The sequence below is a fragment of a genome, unplaced genomic scaffold (genome assembly GCF_019419815.1).
Source record: "Pyrus x bretschneideri cultivar Hongxiangsu unplaced genomic scaffold, Pyrus_bretschneideri_v1 Contig53, whole genome shotgun sequence".
Taxonomy (NCBI): domain Eukaryota; kingdom Viridiplantae; phylum Streptophyta; class Magnoliopsida; order Rosales; family Rosaceae; genus Pyrus; species Pyrus x bretschneideri.
Window position 1 is genome coordinate 1,747,629 of NW_025999791.1, and position 20,440 is coordinate 1,768,068.

At 37.7% G+C, this 20,440-nt stretch overlaps 2 protein-coding genes and 2 pseudogenes across 2 annotated transcripts; 1 reads left to right on the top strand and 3 right to left on the bottom strand.

Annotated features, from left to right (window-relative positions):
* Positions 1 to 194: 194 nt before the first annotated feature.
* LOC125470859 (histone-lysine N-methyltransferase ATXR4) lies at positions 195 to 4,328 on the bottom strand. Its single transcript, XM_048570556.1, has 7 exons — positions 3,817 to 4,328; positions 3,663 to 3,718; positions 3,057 to 3,183; positions 2,553 to 2,622; positions 2,267 to 2,446; positions 1,786 to 1,857; positions 195 to 590 (listed from the first exon to the last, which is right to left on the bottom strand). The coding sequence occupies exons 1-7, from the start codon at positions 4,180 to 4,182 to the stop codon at positions 472 to 474; spliced, it is 990 nt and encodes a 329-aa protein (XP_048426513.1). The 5' UTR covers positions 4,183 to 4,328; the 3' UTR covers positions 195 to 471.
* A 359-nt stretch (positions 4,329 to 4,687) lies between these two features.
* Positions 4,688 to 10,682, bottom strand: LOC125470858. The gene is made up of 3 exons (XM_048570555.1): positions 10,337 to 10,682; positions 9,038 to 9,382; positions 4,688 to 5,412 (listed from the first exon to the last, which is right to left on the bottom strand). The coding sequence occupies exons 1-3, from the start codon at positions 10,565 to 10,567 to the stop codon at positions 4,888 to 4,890; spliced, it is 1,101 nt and encodes a 366-aa protein (XP_048426512.1). The 5' UTR covers positions 10,568 to 10,682; the 3' UTR covers positions 4,688 to 4,887.
* A 5,730-nt stretch (positions 10,683 to 16,412) lies between these two features.
* LOC125470833 lies at positions 16,413 to 17,320 on the bottom strand (annotated as a pseudogene).
* A 368-nt stretch (positions 17,321 to 17,688) lies between these two features.
* On the top strand, positions 17,689 to 19,755 carry LOC125470834 (annotated as a pseudogene).
* The last annotated feature ends 685 nt before the right edge of the window (positions 19,756 to 20,440 follow it).

Sequence of the window (20,440 nt, forward strand, 5' to 3'; positions counted from 1 at the left end):
ACTTTCGAATATGAAGCGCACAAAAACACACATAAATTTTTAAATACTTCTCTAACCACATGCAACGTGCAAGAACACTCGGTACATAGGCGCTTTCAAGCATGTCAATGTTGGATTTAGGCATCTAAAATAAAAGCCTTGTATGAAACAGATTTATCGTCAAGTGGCGTTGTGATCAATAATTCAATGTCATGTGTTGAGAAACTTATACATGTCATGTGTTATTAGAACATAATGTTACGATGACGGTAAATCCATTACATGTAAGTCCTAAAATAGAGTGCTGAATTATTAATTATCATGTTGTCATTGCATCCCAAACTTATTAGACCATTAAATTTTCAGGGCATCTAACATGGGGGGTTATAAAAAGGTTGGCCCAAAAATATGGCTTTGAAACCAAAAACTAAATATGAAACCAATCAACAAACTATCTTGAAGCGAATTTTATGGCAGATGCAAGAAACACCATTAATCACCGGACAGACACCGAAGGCAACTGCACTGAAAACCAAACCCCTGGGACAGTATACTCTGCCGGGCACCATGATCCATGCTTGCATCGATGTAGCAGATCCGGAGCTCTTCACCTGAAAACGGAAAACACCCAATAACGTACTTTTTACTGACCCTATGTAGTATTTTGCATAAACACGTCTTTACCATATCTACCTAGCCCCAAACTCATATATGGTACGCTAATAGACTATACCTCTCGTGTAGCTCAATCAATTTCCAATGTTATATGGTTATCACAAAATAAGTGTTTTTGAAGCAACAGCTTCGATACATTACTTTCCATTGGCTTGACTCTTAGCATTACATGCATATGCTGTTAACATTAAGATTGTGGGATGGGGAGAGGTATTTTATTAATGAGTGTCTGCCAGACGCAAACGCTATTCACCAAAAGATGGGGACCCTAAATTAATAGCCAACGTTGATAACATTAAGAATTTAAGATGGCGGAACAGGTATTGCATATGATGAAGATAATGAATGTGGGGATGTAAAGACTACTTATGAAGAGACTGGTGCCCTTGGACCTATAGAAAGAAGAAAGAACTTGGTTTGTGGAGAATAGAATTGTTTTTACTTTATTTCATTGAGAACGGCTACAACTTACAACTATACAGTATATACAAAATGCAGAAAGTCCATGAAATGATAGATCACTTAAACCAAGGCCCACAGTCACCCTTCGAGATCAGCCATCATCCTCCACTCCAAGGTATTCTAGGATTGTCGTACAGTAATTTAATCATTCACTGTAGTGTTCGATAGTAAACAACCAGCTGCAACATGTATATATGGTTGTAACCACTTAATGCAACAAGAAGTGAAAACAACCTTCCTTTCCAAAAACGAAGCAAACAGGAGTCCTATAGTTGGTTGGGCTAAATGTCGAATATAGTTTTATGTACTATTCAGCCTGTCCGGTCCACCTAAAAAAAAATTTGGCTACAAAAATAAGTTTAGGTCACCTTAATGAAGACTACACATACCCAAATGAGAAACCACTTCTCCAGGCATATGACAGCCTGAAGGGTCCACGTGAGGGGAAATCTTGAGCACACATGCCACATTGGTTGGCTAAGCATCCATGGCACTCTTGGAAGCTAAGATTTGGGAATTTAAGGATTTTTTTTTTCTTTCTGTTTCTTTCCTTGCAATATTTATTTCTTATTTGTGACTATCTTCATTATGCTTAAGAATTTGGTTTTCTATTAATGCAAGTAGTTCTTTAGCATTATCAAAAGAGAAACTATTGCACAATACACATACCTGCATCCACATTGCGTAGGGCCTTCAATCTTGCATCTGTGTTCTCTATCCATATAATGTGGGCATTTGGATCTGAAGGTAAAAAATAAATAACAGCTGATTCAAATTTCTCAAAGCAGACATGAGGTGGATGATAGAGCCGTACAGGTGTCTACGGGAACATATGCACAATTATCAGCTTCTCCTACCGTGCGAACTACTTTATTCAATGTCTTATATCATGTAAAATTAAATTTCATTTAACATCTTGACTAAATTAGATTAACATCTGGAAGATACTAACTGGACCTAGAACTTTCATTGCTTTTGTGATAACCCCATGTGCTAAGCCTAAGCTGAATATGCCCAAAACACTTATGGTTTAGTTCTTAATTTCCATATTCCCTCTCCCGAGAAAAGTTGCAATTTCAAATAATTAAAATAACGGAGGGAGAAAAGTTTTACCAAAATAGTGCAGAAGCAGAAGACAAGAAGAGCTTACCACAATCATGATTATAGAACGATGGAAGGATATAAACAGCATTCCCGACAGCAGCTTCAGCATCTATAGATGCTGCTGCGGATGACAGGAGATCATCATACAGTCCCCCAACCAACTCAATTCGAAATGCATTAATGCGAATGCGTGCCAGTATGCCAATATACCATTGCTTAGTTAAAACTTCTAATGTCAAAGAAAAGTATTCTCCCAAATGCTGATGCCAAGTACACATGATCTGAAAACTAAGATGGAAAGCAATATTAATTTTCAGTCAGTTGAAGGATACATGACATCTGTTCATCCGTGATATTTGAGTTTCTGAAGATACTCCTTAGCAAGCCAAACCCCGCTTCCATCTGAAAATTGTCACCTTGATGCATAAATAAATCAGTAATTTATTCTGGTAATGCCTACTACAAAGTTGTAGCAAGAAAGAGAAAAGGCAGGGAACTTTGATGATCAAAAGAAATACAAACTGTCAAGTTTTCAAGCTTTTCAACCACCCGAAGAAGGAACCAGAATAAGCTATGCATCCCTAATTTTTAATATATTTGATACTCTTCTTAAGACAAAGAACCCAAGAAAATTACGACATAAGGGCTATAATTGTTCTGAAAGCATGACAAACACGCCAGGTACAAGTAAGTGAATTTTGCTCACTAGGGAAGCAGGAATAGAATTCAAAGCTCCTTCTACTTAGTGGAACGTATATAAAGAAAATAAAGTCATGATACCATTTCAACGTTCAAACTCTAGCGTCATCAACATAGAATAAAGCCAATGTACTAACCTCTGAAATCATCTCTGCGGATAAGCTAGCAGGTTGGAGTATGTCAAGAAGATTGGCAGGTGCAGCTCCCGACATGACCATACAAGCCAACCGCTTTACAAGAAGTGGGTATTTCAAACCATGGGACCTTTAGTAAGAGACAATTACAAGTAACCAAATTAATACGTATATCACCATCAAAGCTAGAAGCATTTCTGACTTGTCAGACCAGGTATAAAAACCAAGCATAACTAAATATGTAAAACAAATTTGTGCAAAATTTTTATTTCCCTTTCATGTGAAATACTTAAAACAAAAATAGTTTTGACGCTCATCAACTAAAAAAGTATTTGTATTAGCAGTTGCTGTTCTTGTTTTTGTTAAGCCCTGTTAATGGGGCAAAAATGTCGACTTAAGAACCAATGACACCGGAAAGAGGCAAGGAAACTCTCTAATGACTTCCGTTAGATCACAAACCGCTTTAAGATGAAATCTTGATGGTGTTCCTACAATACATACATGATAAAGAAATAGTAGAAACAACAAAATTCTGCAAATACAGTGTGTAGCATGAGTAACTTCTGTACTATAAACTATATTGTTCCATTGTCTGCAAAACAAGCATACCTGCAATAGTCATCATAAACTGACCAATCTGCTCTCATCTCAACATCATAAAAACCCTAAAAAAGAACAATAATGCAACCCAAATTAAGCAATTTCTTTAAGAGATAAAAGCTCGAACACTTGGTGCGCATAACCCAAAATTCGAACTGCCCACCTTAGCTTTCTTTTTGCAATCGTCGCTGCAAAACGAAACACGTTGGGGTTGGGAGGTGTCCGTGTTTCTGAGCTTTCTGAGACAAAAATAACAGACCCGGTGGACGGTGGAGAGGGAAGGGTGAGACAGGACGGGCTTGGCTGTGTGTATGAGCTCGCCGTTCTCGATTTTCCGGGTAGCGAAGACGCCGCGCCCGGATGACTCTGTGAGCGCGACTTGAATCGGAGGCGGTCCGGGTCGACCTGGATTCTCATTCCCGGCTGTGGTGCCGGAGGAGAAGGAGGACGTGGCGGAGAGGAAAGGCTTGCATTGGGAATTCAATGTTTTGAGGCGCGAAGCCCAACGGCTATAACGGACCAGTCCCATTTTTCACGCACTCGCAAACTTTCAAAGCTTTTGTGCTATATCCACCCGCACAAAAGCTTTTTCGGTTAATTACATATACATCAAACGGTGATTTTCTGCATATACATTAAACGGTGATTTGCATATTCGTAGTAATAGTCAAGTAGTGTTCATTAAATAAACCAATTGCTTCCTACATCTAAACATCTACTCGTATACTCAAGGTCTTAAGTTCAGTTCTTCTTAAGCAACAACGGACTAGAATTCTAATCTCTGGAGTTAGAGAGTAAAATTATCGAAACTTTTTTTTTATTTCAACAAAAACTACACTTTTAGCATCACAAAAAATAATTAATAGACGCCGACAGCTTCCAAGTGAGTTTGTTGAGTGTCAATGGATGCTAACGTCAAAGTTGCCGACACATGCTGTCGAGATTTGTGGAGCAAGCATTTTATTGAATCGCCGAAAGAAATAGACCATCTACTACTTTCTATAGTAAAAAAAAAAAAAATTAAAAACAAAATAGGCATCAAACAAACTCTTAAATAATTCTTGAAAAAAAAACAAAGATGTACATAAGCATGTATGAAAATAACTGTATCTACACTTTGTATATGAAGAGACAAAAATATTCAACTGTTCACACAAGGCATGGATCAAAACATATAATGAAATCCTTTTGTTATCAACTAATCTTGATCAAGATCATCACCATCATTTCATCATCAATCTAACGGTGATCTCCAATCAAAATCTTTCTTAGGGTAATCTTTCTGTACTTCTTTAGGAGGAATGAAGCAATCCATGGACAAGCCGGGGACGTTGAATGCAACATCATCAATGGCCCATGTTTCTTCCAACCGCGTGATCGCAGACCCCGTCTTTAGATTGTCCCCAAACCGTGTGATGATCACGCTCGTTTGACCGGCGTGCGCGATCATCACACCCTCCACGGTCCGGTAATCCTCGATTTTCGTCGACATTGTGGTCTCCCAGTAGGTAGGGTAGGCGCCAGGTGAGTGGATCCTGGTTAAGTATGAGTCCTCTAAGTACACCAGCAGTCCATTTCTTTGGCTGAAGTAGCCAAATATTACATGTTTGATCATCTCTGCTGTGCTGTCGCTTCGTTCAGCCAGATCCGATTGATCGGCTGACAATTTCAACACGAAGCAATCAACGCCTGTGATTTGCTTTTCTCCCATGTACTGTGCTGGGGCAAACACAGCTGATATAGCCATTGGATCTAATCCCTACTAACCAAAAAAGAAAAACATTTCATCACTGATATAACGTCTTATATTATACGTAGTCTGTTTACTTGTGGTAATCTTTTGACGAGCACAAAGATCATTGGATATGTTTAACCGAGGTTAAATAAGACATTCAATAACTTTGTGTTCGTCATAAATTGAAATGAATGCAGGTGAGCTCGCACACATATCATAAAAGAGATAATACATGGCCGGTTACTATGTTAAACAAAAAACAACCATTGCATTCGTTGACTATGAACGCATTCAGTGGTTTTGGTGTTTGTCATGAATCTCAATGAATGCAAGTAAAAGAAAGAAAAATTCGTCACATGCATGTGAAGCCCACATATTATACGTGTGTAAATATAAATAAGGGCAAAATATTGTTTACTACCCTGAAATTTTATGGTTTTCAACATTTAATACATCAAAATCTCAATGAATACAAGTAGAGAACGAAAAATTCCTCACATGCATGGGAAGCCCACATATTATACGTGTGTAAACATAAATAAGGGCAAAAAACTGTTTCCTACCATGAATTTTCATAATTTTCAACATTTAGTATATCAAGTTTTTTTAATCCCAGAGTCATACCTAAAGTGTTAATTTTGGAACAGTCTCATACATCCGTTAGTCAAACTATTAAGTCTGTCGTTAACTGATGACGTGACGCTTATGTAGACAATAACTGGACAACAAGTGTCATTAAGGATCACGTGGATTTTTTTTTCTTTTTTCAGAAGGGGTTAAAAATAAAAAGAACAAACCATCTTCTCCCTCCCTCATCCCCGCACCTTCTCCCTCCCTCATCCCCCGCACCCTCTCCCTCCCTTCTCTCTTCTGGTTCATCCCCTCGCACACTCTCCATCCCTCATCCCCGCACCCTCTCCCTCCCTCATCCCCCGCACCCTCTCCCTCCCTTCTCTCTTCTGCAACCCGAATCTTTGGGTTTCAAGTTCGAGTACGAAACCGAGACGTTGATGACCTGACTCGACCCGTCTTACTCGATCCACAAGTTCACCAGATCGCCGCTCTTGAGATCGATGTCGACGGCATCCAGATCCAACCCGATGTGCTTTTCTTTTGTAGCGCGCCATTTTCTTAGAGTTGTACCCGATCTGGTTAGGTTTGATTTGTTTGGTGGGATTCGATCAAGTTGGGTTTTATTTTACTTTTTCTTGAATTATTTTTTGGTTTTTTGGATTTTTTTTTTTTTGTTTCGTTGGGTGGGATAAATTTGTTGGTGAATTTTTGTTCTTGGTGGTGTGCAAAAAATGATTAAACTCTAGCTTGAAGAGAATTGAAAGATGGAAACTTGGTGAGATCGAGAACAGCGACATGGTGGGTTAGTGCAGATGAGAGAATGGAGGGATAAGGGAGGAAGGATGAGAGAAGGGAGGGTGGTGCAGGTTGCAATAGAGAGAAGGGAGGGAGAGGGTGCGGGGACGAGGGAGGGAGAATACGGTTTTTTTTTTTTTTTTAAATCACTTCTGAAAAAAGAAAAAAAAAATCCGCGTGTACTCTTAATGACATATATCGCTCAATCATTGTCCACATAAGCACCATATCATTAGTTAACAGCAGACTTAACAGTTTGATTAATGGATATATGAAACTGTCCCACAATTAACACTTTAGGTATGATTCTAGAACAAAAAAGAAACTTGATGTACTAAATGTTAAAAACCATGAAACTTCGTAATAGTAAACAGAATTTAACCTTATAAATAAATTATTAAAAGAACAAAATATATAGAAAAGAGAGAAGCTGGAAAGATATGAGAGAGAGAGAGAGAGAGAGAGAAAAAGTGAAATTTTTTATTTTTTTAAAATTAGATTATTGTCAATGATTTTATTTTACCAAATTCTCTTTTCATTCTCTTTTTATTGATAAAGAAGATTAAAAAAAAAAAAAAAGCCTAGAGCAACCCACACAACCATTTTTATTTTTTACACATCATTTCCATTTTCTACTGTTGAATTGGATGAATTGAAGAATATCAATAGTAAAAAAAATTAACAAGAATGTGTGAGAAATAAAGATGAGTATATAAATAGCATTTTCCTTTACTAATAGGTAATTTAGATATGCAACTCCACCAAAAACATACTATGAAACAATAAATAGAAAAAATAAGTAGATTAATAATACCTACTCTAATACGATGCATATTGTACAATTGCTGACTTGGTAATGCTAGGAAGACCCTTTATTTAAATCATATTTTGTAAACAATATAACGTGGTTGTTGATAATTAGATTATTAAGTGTTAATTCACATACTTATTTTTTATTAATAACATATCACATAGTTTACAGATTTAATTTAAAAAATTAATTTATCTAACATTATTTTTCCTGAAAAGCACATTTCGGATTATTGGTATCGTGGGTCTGAGACCATTCTGTTTTCTTTGGGGTCGTTGCAGATCTTTCCTTATAATTTTCCCTACAAATCTGTTAGGTACGTAGAAGAAGACGCAAACGTAAAGGGAACTCGTCAATGCTACCAATTATGGTGTTTGAGGAATCTTCTAAGTACAAGATGAGTGCTTTGCTGGTGTCTGTTATTTTCTTCTGCTTTTCATGTGCTTTTCTATTTTCATGTGGTTTTCTGTTTTGAATACGCTTGAATAGTAAAATACACATATTGTTAAACTGTATAGTTAAATTACACATTATGAGGTGTCTTAGATTCGATTCTCGCTAAAGACGAATTTAAACTACATTATTACACATTATGACAAAAGTTGATGTCAATGGTCTAGATTCACAATCTTTCAAGAGTACATTGCTCTACTACGTACTAGCCAACTCTAGCTTCACTACAAAAAATTTGACAAAATAATGTTTTTAGGAGCTTATTTCTTTAGGAGCTGTTATATGCACTTCAAAAGAGTCGTTTTGCTTCACCCTTTTGTATGTATCTTTTACATTAGGGAAGAGGACATCTGGAGCGCAGGATGACTTTGTAGAGTGTTATAAACAATTTCATTTTCTTTTCTCGTACACTTCAACTGTAGATGCACTTAATATTTTCTTGACAGATGTATGTTATCAGACTAATGTGTGTATTGTGAAATTGTGATTTGAAACTACATTCTAATTATAATTGATTGGATCAATAGTTCAAATTCATAGTCTAACCCTCTCTGAAATTGGCTTGCTCTTGCTAAATGTCTAGCAACTTATTCCTATAATTTTGGTGAGGCCTCTCTCAATTAAAGTGTGACAAATGCAGATGGCAGTTCTGGTACAAAAAGTTCATTATTTTCATACTACCCTACCTAACGCTTACCTAACAAGCAACACTATATTTATTGGAAAGGGATCCTCTCCGGATCCTTTACGGCAAATCCACCAATCTGACCTCTTAAAATTTGATCCAACAGTTAAAAACATAGGGTCTAAGTTATAATAATTTTAACTGTTGAATCAAGTTTCAAAGGTCCGGATTGATGCATTTGGTGGAAAAGATCCGGAGAGGAACCTTTCCATATTTATTTGCCCCTGGTCCCCTCAGACACATTTTCCCAGTGCAACTTTCTTTGGGACCAAACCACGACATTTAGATGAATTTATTCTAACTCAAAAAATATTTAGCTAAGTAGGACTTGCCTGAAGAGCTCGCCGGAGTGGACGAACACCACCTTTGGCAGCGTGGGCGCCTAGCCAGGGCGTGTGGCGCCAAGCGACAATGCCGTCGCTACCAGCTGCCACCTTGTGACCACCTAGAACTAGCTCAATGAGCCACTTATTAGGAACCATCTGCCACATCACAAAGCATCCTTTTTCCGAAACTGTGGTGGCTCCGGCAGCTGAGCTGCCACTGGGGCCGGGATCATTCACCATTGCCATGATCACTTTCCCGGTTGCGAATATGTTCTTCACTTTGCCTTCTAGCTTGCGACAACCAGTGGCAGCTGTGAAGTGTTGTATGATGTATTCTGCAGTAGAAGACACCTGCTTAAGAAAATCATTAAAAAATAAGTAAATAATGAGAGGATAATAAAAACTTCATGAATTTGTTTATTGTTTAAGATTTTTTTTTTTTTTAAGTACATGTTAATTATTTTTAAAAATTAAATTTCATACAGTCATTCAGTACTACGATCTAGTGGTAATTTTCTGCATTTGTAAGTGAGAGATCTTAGATTTGAATGTTGACTAGCGAATTCGATACTAAATTGGGTTGTCATTGTGTGACTTAGCCGAATTTCCTCCTTTTTTTAATGTAAAATATATCGTTGTATTAGAAAAATATTAAATTTCAACCAAAATTAAAGGTGCTTCCTTTTTTCATGGTGGGAATAAGTGTGGGAAGCAACTTGCCAAAAAAGCTGAGCAAAAACACAAACCAAAAGAAGACCCATAACACCACCACTTTGCTCTCTCTTTAGCCCATAGCCAGTCGTTATTTTCTCACATGCATGGGAACCCACTCTCCCTCAACCAAAGTAAACCCAATAAAACTTTTAAACCAAAAAAAAAAAAAAAAATCATGTTAAAAGAAAAACACAACTGGTTTGTAACTTAAGTGATTATGAACCGTTCTACTTATGATTGATTATGCATTTGATTACATCCTGTTAAATATCAGTTATATTAATCATATCGATGACCGCTTTCGCACTTATATGTGGAACCCATTTGTATTAGAGAAGTGATCAATTATGTTTAATCAACAATGTAAATAAGTTAATCCGACTTTTAACTTATTTGGTTAAGAACGATTATTTTAACACCTTAAGTTACGTACTTGATTTCTCCTTCTCCAGTATCGTTTGTATTAAAAAATACTAAACAAGAAAAACTAGATACTCTGTTATGCATACCGAGGTACCAAATGATCCAAACACATTATGTACTCATGATCAAATCATGATAACTAATTACAAAAAATGAAGGGATGAGTACCTCATTGAGGGGTAGTTTGGGGAGAGCAGAGACAGGGAAGAGAGGGCAACCCAGAACGCTGAGAAGCACTTTGAAGTCGGACCTCTTGTGGAAGAGCACGAGGGGAGAAAGGTGGGTCTTGATCCAGTTCCGCCACGGCTGAGTGCTCCGCAGAATGCCTTTGCTCGACCGGTTCGCGGCCCCTTCTCCGTTGATGATTGGCTCTTCCGACAACGGTGCGAGCCGGCCCATCTGTGTGTTATGAACCTCTGAGCTTCCCCTGTTTTTGGTTTGCTCTGCTTTTGGAGAGAAGCAAAAGTAAGCTTATGTTTGGTTGAAGCAGAGCATAATGAAATGAGGGATAGAAGTAAATAGAAACAAGTGCTTATAAAAAGAGAGGGCAGTTTTGTATTTGCATTTTCCACTCGCCCTTTTTGGTGCGTGCTACTCAATCTACTTCAAACACAGTTGGTATTGTTAGGCTCGTTTGGTGCGTGGGATAATTTATCATTTTATTTAATTTATGTTTAATCTACAAAAGTAAACAGCGATATGACTTAGTAGTATTCTTTGTTTTCTTATAAATGAGAAATTTCAAGTTCAACTCTTAAAAATAACATTTTAATATAAAATTATTGCTTGCTCCCAAGCCTCGACTTCCTTGTGACCCTGGACCAAAGGCCTGGCACTCGAGACTCAATCTAGGGACTCACGAGTCGGAGACTTGAATGGTATCACGAAGCCTTGAACTTGGCCTGAAAAATCTAATAACCGAGAGTGCAGAACCTAACGCTGGATATTCAACTTCCAGAGTTGCGGATGCTAAAGAGACGAAGACACCAAAACCTAAGACACAAACTAGAGACTTCGGCATTGAAACGCAAACCCAAGACCCTAACGCCCAAGACTCGATAGCATATCTATCCAAGAACCAAGCTAATTTATCCAAGATGCACAATGCAAAGATGACATTATCTTAACAAATGAGTCACATGCAAGTCACGTGACTCAATTTGACGAAACTTTATCTTAAAAGTTTATTTTAAAAGAAATGATAGTTGAGGAATAAGACTATAGTTTACTCGTAATTTAAAAGGATTATAATTCTATATGTTTTGATCCAACCCATGTCTGATTGTCCAACACAAGTGAGATTTTGGTAACTCCCCAACATTTTCCTAATCCTAAATTAGTGAAAAATATGCGTTTGCAGGAAAAAGCTAAGAAGAATGAGTTGGAAGTAAATGACAATTTTATCTAAAGAGGGCCACCAGCCACGAGCTACGATACCTTTATTACGTACTGTTAGTACTCGAATCCTTTTAAGTGGAACCATGATGTTACCCTCTGTAATCACTTTTATCTTTTAGCTTACTTTAAAAGCACTTTCAATGATGCTGCCAACTTATTGAGATTAGCAGCTTTTTGCCATTCACTTGCAAGCCTAGGCACATGCACTTAACAGTACTAATATGCATACTTTAATTGGATTGACATTATAAACTTCATTAAAGAATGTGTAAGGATTATATCGTCGCGTGACAGTCTTTTAATTCTTTCAGATTGACAGTACCCAACATAAGACACTAGCAGGTACAGACGCCGCAACCAATATGCAGTAAACTTAATCCTCACTATTTAGTATTTACACGCTACAATATTGGGATAATAAAAATGTGGTGCGGTTGGCAAGCGAGTTACAAATATTTTGCATCCATTTTGTATATGGTCTTTTTGTGACATCTATCATTGATTGATACGTGTTAATAAATTTAATCCTCCTTAATTTTGTTGTTATAAACTTAACACATGTCAATCAATAATAGAAACCACACACAAAGTAGCTTCAGAAAATTGAAACTCATTGCTGGTGAGGGGGCCTTATTTATAGGGGTGTGCTATCCACACATCCCATTTTACTTCTCACACACCCCTTGATAATTTATAGGGGTGTGCTATCCACACATCCCATTTTACTTCTCACACACCCCTTGATAATTTATGTCCGTTGATTTTGTTCAATTCATCCAATCCAACGGTCGAAAATTAAAAAGGTGTGTGAGAAGTAAAATGGGGTGCGTGTATATCACACCCTTATTTATATAGGTGTTAGATTAGGTTTTCAACCTATCATGGAAAAAAACCTAAACCTAACCATCCTAACATAAGGTCATCTCCAACCGAGCTGGTCAAAGGGCTATAGGTCAAAACATAGCCCGTTTTGATACAAAATCCATCTCCAATGGAAGACTTGGTCAAAAAAATTTAGGACCCACCAAGCCAAAATATAGCCAAATGGCAAGAGGGCTGGGTAAACATAGCTAGCCAGCTTGCCTTGAAAGTTAGGCTCAGTTGTACTGCTAGCTCACATCATGTAGCCTTTTTTATTAAGACGACATTAAAAAAAAATTAAAAATTCTAATTTTTTTTTCCTATAAATACCTAAATCATTTCTACACTATTTTTGACATCCTTTTTCACCCTTTTATATTATCTTACCTTATTTTAATGTCTAAGTTGTTAACATGTAGTAAAATTAACATATTTAATAACATGAAACTTAAAACAACATTTAGCGACAAGTGGCCCTCAAAATATATCCGGAAACCTTATTTTAATATAGTAATTTAATTCAATTAACAGATGAAATTAAAGAACAAACTTAAAATAAGAAATTATTTAAGGAAATGGAAAATAGCCCCTTTCAGTTGGAGATTGTATATAGATACAGTCTGACATTGTTTATTAAAAAATAATTTCTTATAGGGCTATAATCTAGACGAGGGCTAAACGTAACCCCTTCAGTTCAAGATGGCCTAAGTTGATTCAATTCCAGTCCAAACAATTGAAGAATCCATAAGCACAATACGATACACAACCATTTTGATAACGGTCGACGTGCTATTATCTTTCATATCGATGCATCATGATTTTACCTATGAGCAAGCACATAGCATTCACATGTGCTACTGAGTCGAACTTAAAAAAGTGACGGAATAAGATTGCGATCGATTTGATAATGATCGAGTGATATTACTTCTTCAGTCTGACCCACTCTTTCCCCTTATATTATAATGTTGGTGGAGGCTTCAAAAATATAACATATGATGGAGCATTTGCATGCCCTGTGCGCGTGAGACTTTCTTTTCACTACCAAAATACATTTCTCCTGCGGAGGAGGAGCTTCCAAGGGAGGCAATAAAATTCGAAGGTAACGTGTCGAAATCATGGCCTATTTGCAATTATGGCATATCTGATGGTTTGGTGCAAATTGGGAAACTCCTGTCCCCTCCGACCCTTTACTCCTTCTTGGTGCTTCTGGTAATCCGTAATTGTGTCAGCGAGTTTTTCCTGAGCTATGAATGTATGGGGTAGATTCTCTGCCCTCTTACTTTTCGTGTTCTTATGTTTTGTGTGGTCACGGTTAAGCCATGTTAATATTTTATATTATTTTTTTATAGAAATAATAAGACAAAAAGGAATAGTAATATAAAATGTTGACGTGGCTTAACCGTGACCATACAAACAGAAGAGCACACGGGGGCACAAGAAGTTGGAGGGCAGAGAATCTGCCTCCATGAATGTATAGGACAATACTTGACTACTCAAATATGAGTAAGAATTCTTACTCAAAATTTTTCAAAATTGTTCATTGCCAATTTATAGAACTTCGTGTTTATAATCAGAACCGTTCATATTATAAATCACCTTATAAAAATCGCCTCTGCAAAAACAATTAAAACTAAGGTCGTTTAGTCAACAAACTGTTTAAAAACAAATGAATGGAATTGATAAAAGCATTACGAACCGTCTATGTATTTGCTACAATAGATTGACTAAACAACCTTAGTTTTAATTTATTTTTTGCAAAGATGATCTTTACAGTATGATTCATAGTATGAACGGTTCTGATCATATGCACAAAACTCTGTGATTAAAACACTAAGAGTTTTGAGTAAAAATTTCTACTCATCTTTGAGTAGCCAAGAATTGGTCGAATGTATATATCTAGATTGAAATTATTCCATAAAGTGTACACGTGTTTAAGTGGGGATTAAAGTCGTCAAGACAAGAGTTAGTGTCAGCTAATTCTTGGTTTAGTGGTATATTCAGTTTTTTTTCTCTTTGACATTGTATATTGCAATTGAGAGTGAATGTACATGTCATCATCACGGCTCGATTTCTATATAAATTGTTTTATTTAAACTTACGCATCTTGAAACTCAATTCGAGTCTTGCTCTTGTAACTCAAATTACGTCACTTAACCTCCTGAAACCCGAATCGTTAAAAGATGCGTCAAAACTCTCCATCGCTCTGTTTTTTAATGCCTTTGACTTGAAAATGATGGAGAGATTAGCCAGGTCGCTCAATCAACGCACAACGCGACTTTAAAGCCATATTATATGTTGCTGGGCTTTTATGGTCGGCCCAGACCACACTTGTAATTCATGTGGGCTCATAAGATGGGCTGCTGTATGGATCACAACGAGAAATTACGGGCTTCATTGTCGTTTCTTATGTTGTCGTAAAGTGAATAATATCAGGATTGACTTTTTAGTGTGAAAATGTGATTTTTCATTAAAGTGAACAGTACCAAAAGCTTTTTGTTAAAGCCCCCTATTTTCTAAAGTGGATCAATGTCATCTGCATTTTCTTACATTGCACATCAATGTCATCTCTGACGTTAATTCCGTCTAATTTTCCTTTTTACCATATTTTTAAACTAATTTAATTTACGAGAAAAAAAAAGATGTGATATAAGAGAGCGAGGATCCTGCCCTCACCAACTGGTCTAATTTAAATAATGATATAAGTGGGTGTTTTATTAGATCAAGTTACGCATGTCTCACCTTCATGATTAAGGATTCAGAATACTCCCATGTGGATTCATGTACATGATGATGATGGTATATGCCATAAGTGTTGTCTTGTGATCAGAATGTGTGGTTTCAATGCTACGTAGCACTCGATGCTATAAATTTTTAGCGCTAAACTTGGTTTTCACAGCTCTTAAATTTTATATGCCATGTATTATTAAAGAAAACTTGAAGATTCGTGGATAACAAAATTTGTGTTCAAATTTGTCACGCAAACATATAAAATCGAGTATAAAAAACTATGGGATGTGAATCTATGTCTGGGCCGCCCACATGTTCGGCTAACAATTTAATTACATATTAATTACAATTAATTGACACCTTCCTCAGTTAACCCCTTGATTATTTAGCCTTCCCTTCCAACCAAGTAACACACAATTTCAATTGTAATTACTCAAACAGAAATACACTAACCTCAAATTATCTATATCTTTTTTTCTTTTCTTTTTTTTTTGACAAACAATAGAATAATCTACACTAAAATTACACTAAAACTACAGAAGGAGATTTGAATATTGGACCTTGGGTGCAAGTGTGAATGTTTTTAACTAACTGAGCTACAAACCACTTTCAAATATTTTTATATTCTATACTAGAAAGTCCTACAATGTTTTTATATTTTATACTAGAAAATCCTACAATTTATTAATTTAAACTAGTCAAAGGCAATTGGCCATTTACCACAGTGGTGGAAATATGTTGAGCTCTTACATGATGGGGTGAGTTCAAACCCCATCGGTGACTAGTTTAAGAAAAGAGATTCAAACTTAAGTACATGAAAAATACACACCAATAACACAGAAACCTCTCTCTCTCTTCCCAATGACCATAACAACCTTAACCAACAACTTCAACTGCCATATCTCACAGAAACATAACACTCAGAATCACAACTACCCCTGGTGGTTTTCACCAGAAGTAGGAATTTACCGCAGTGAACACCTTGAAATTACCCTCCCCACAGACCCTTTTCTGGATGTTGTCTCCCCCATTTTTCACACCAGCACAATGGGGTTTCGCTTTCACCTGCCCTCATTGATTCCTCACATGGGCCCTCGCTTTTGTTGACAATATCCAAAGGTTGTTAGAGTTGTTACCAAAATTAGTTAATTAAATAGCTTAGGCTGCAAGTTAGTCATGATGGCTATATAAACTATATTCTCATAGTTGTAAAGATTAATTCATTATCAATGTAATCAATTACTTTCTCTCTCTCTTTTATTCTCTTTCTGCATTTCTGTGCTTCTCTACACTACTGTTAATATGGTATCAGAGCCACCAAGGCTCACGCTATGGATCTTGGTGGTGGATTCCTCTTCTATCTTTCTTCATTACTTTCTTTCGTTTCCGCGTATTTCCTTATTCGTAATACAAGAGCTCTTTCGTCCTTTCTTTCTATGTAAACTTCTCTGAGATTTCGCATTGGTTTTCTTTGATTTCATCTGGGTTTCACTGCAATTTTTGCTTCCCATCCAACTCCACCACCGGGGTCTTCCGCTTCAGCCACGGCTCGATGCTCTTGTACTGGTTGTAGAAATTCGTCATATCCACCACCAGGTCCTTGATCACAAACATGTGCGGCAACGGCGGGATCATCGAGGCGCTTGCCTCCGACGGCGCTATCTTCGTCAAGCAGGCCAGCCCGTTGCAGCCATCGATGTTCATGGCACAGGAGCCGCAGATCCCTTCCTGGCAAGATCGCCGGAGGGTAAGAGTGAACCTTCGACGCCGCAGATCCCTTCCGGCTTCTTCGGGTTGTCTGGGTTCCACCGGTAAATTGAGAAGGTCTTGATGTCCGTTTTGTCTCGGGCCTTGAGGTCCACCTGCTGGGCCTGGACCTCCGACGCCATAGCCCGGATGCAGACGTAACGAAACGACACCGCCGCCATCGATCCCGACGAAATGACATGGAAAGGTGTAGTCTCCGACGACGTATTGTGATAGTGGTGGAAGCTTTACGTCCAACTCCGCCATCTTTGCCGCCAACAACAGGCACACCACCGAAAGCAACCTCTTTGCAGATTTTGGCTCTTCTTTCTTGAGAACCCATTTGATGGATTCAGATCGAGCTTCCACAACCCAGCTGGGAATGATCACATTTTCGTCTTTCTTAAACCCAAATTCCATCTCTCTGTTGATTTCGTATCAACCCCGTCGCCATTTTTGCGTCTCCGGGCTTCAACAACTGCGAACATAGAGGGAGAGAAAAGGATAAGGAAGTGTCTGCAAGTGATTCGGAGTAAGGACAGTGTGTTCTGGGTTTCAAGGTTCAAGTTCTCAGGTTTTGTCTTAGATTACTAATTTTCTTTCCAGCATATCAACTGTTTGTGATAACGTCTCAGTGAGAATTTTCTTGGGAATTTCGGAAGTGTCAAGGCCGATAGCCGTATACTTCAGATTTGTTCAGATTTGTGCACTCGAAAAAGGCCGATTGCCAAGAGTGTGTTGAATGCATTTTGTTTCCTCCATAAGGCCGATAGCCGGAGTGAAAAGTTATGTCTCAGATATTGTGTGTTATTCCTTAAAGGCCGATAGCCGGAGTAACGTTCTTGAAAAAAAAATTTGTTTGTTGTTATTGTGTGCAACTCCATTAAGGCCGATTGCCGGAGTGCAGTTCTTGTTCCCTTTCTTCATTGAAGGCCGATTGCCGAAGAAGGTTGTGTTTCTTGATTTCTGTGATTGTAAGAAGTTGATTGCTGGATGGTCTGCTTCAATCTCAAACTGGGCAATCCCAGTTGAGATTGAGGGGGGATGTTGACAATATCCAAAGGTTGTTAGAGTTGTTACCAAAATTAGTTAATTAAATAGCTTAGGCTGCAAGTTAGTCATGATGGCTATATAAACTGTATTCTCATAGTTGTAAAGATTAATTCAGTATCAATGTAATCAATTACTTTCTCTCTCTCTTTTATTCTCTTTCTGCATTTCTGTGCTTCTCTACACTACTGTTAATAGCTTTCTTACTCCCGGCTCTACTCTTTTGTCAAAGCATTTGCATGTGGCCTCCCAAAAATGGTTGGGGGTTTCACAAGGTGACGTTGTTCTGATCCTTTTGCCGAATTCCATTTACTATCCCATTGTTTTCTTGGGAGTTTTGCATGCTGGTGCAATCGTCACGACGATGAATCCTCTCAGCAGTGTCGTGGACATCAAGAAACAGGTTGGTGATTTGAAAGCGTGTCGTGCTTTTACTGGACTTGAATATGTTGGTAAGCTATATGCATTGGATGTTATTGTGCCGGAAAATGCAGTTTCGGATTCGAAGAATGATGTTTTTTTTTTTTTTGTGGTTTTTTATAAGCTTGTTTATGGTAATGTTGATTTGGCTCGAGGCCGGTGATTAGGAGCAAGACACCACGAGGTGTTACGATCACACGCAGGAATTTCATAGCTGCAGTGGAGCTTTTCGTGCAGTTTGAGGCTTTGCAATGAGGGTTCGAGTTTGAGCAATGTGTATTTGGATGTTCTTCCATTGTTTCATATTTACGGGTTGTCCCTTTTCGTGATGGGGTTGTTGTCTTTAGGATCAAGAATTGTTGTGATGAAGAAATTTGATGTCAATGAGGTGGTGAACGCAATTGATGAGTACAAAGTTACACACTTTCCGGTCGTTCCATCAATTTTAACAGCATTGACAGTAAAAGTTAAGGATGGTTTGCCAAACAAAGCCTCAAGAGTTTGAAGCAGGTTTGTTCAGGTTTCTTCCTCATGCGGATTTGATTCAGGGTTATGGAATGACTGAGACCACTGCAGCAGGAACTCGCGGTTTCAACACCGAAAGCCTTAAAAAACCTTCTTCAATAGGGCTTTTAGCTCCATACACGCAGGCCAAAGTGGTGGATTGGAAAACAGGATCCTCCCTGCCTCCAACAAGTAGCGGTGAGCTGTGGCTACGCGGGCCTGCCATGAATGCATACTTAAACAATGTCGAGGCAACAATGTCGACAACTGATGAAGAGGGTTGGCTGCAAAAAGGGGGCGTTGTGTGCTTTGATGAAGACGGATACTTAAACCTACAAGACCGGCTTAAAGACGCGATCAAATACAAGGGGTTTCAGATTGCACCGGCAGATTTAGAAAGTGCTGATTAACAATTCTGAGATACTTGATGTTGCAGTGGCAGGGGTGGCGGATGAAGAAAGTGGGGAGATATAGACCAATGGAATTTGTCGTGAGGAAGCACGGAAGTCGAATTTCAGAGGAGAATGTGATGGATTTTGTGGCTGCACAGGTTGCTCCATACAAGAAGGTAAGGAAGATGGTTTTTACAGATTCAATTCCAAAGTCCGCAGCTGGGAAGATCCTAAGAAGGGAGCTTAGGAATTGCTTGACTTCTAGACTGTAGATTTATTCTTACTCTAGTTTTTGTCATTAAAGTTGAAAATATTTGTAGATGGTTATCGGCTTTTTTATAAATTTTTAAATGTAAGCGATTTTGAGGGAACATGAGAATCAGACTCGGGACCTCAAGTGCAGGAGATTTATGTTCCTAACAAACTAATCTACAAGCCCTTTACTATGGTTTTAAGAATATGGGTTTATGTGTTGGTGATTCCAAAGTTTTTCGTATCTTAATATTATGATAATCATTTACCTTGATTTATCAATTATCCAAATCAGAAATGTGAAAAAAGAATGGATCTAAATTAGGACATATTAAAACCAATGGATTTATGTTTTTAATTAGTGATTAAATTCCTTTTCATATTAGGAGATGTGAGTTAGGTCTAAATTTGAAATTTTTTTTCTTTTTTTCTTTTTAGATAGGTGATCAACTGGTGGTCCCGTCACGGCAGTCTAATTTTTCGCGGGCTGGGAAGGCTCATAGAGGCATTCTAATCTCACTAGAACTAAGAATTGCACTCAAGACATACAGTATGACATATGAGCCTGAAATTCGTCTCTAACTACTAAGCATGCCATGGTAGTTGTAAATTTACAAATATAAAAACCGATGTGACAATTTACAAATGTCAATGGGTGTTGTTAAAACATTCAACTCTAAACCAATGTGAGTAATATGTAAATAAGTAAAGAAATGTGAAAAGAGAAAAAAAAAATATGTGCGTTATTTGTTTTGGTGCGGCTGAAACGACGTGTGAAATTTGACGTTTGCCGAAAGCTTTAACATTTCCATGGAGATGGGCTTTTCTTGTAGTTTTATCCCACGTGAGAGATACCAGATTCCACCATGCTCACATATAGCCCCTGACATACAGATTTATTCGAGTACAAGCAAACTTAAGA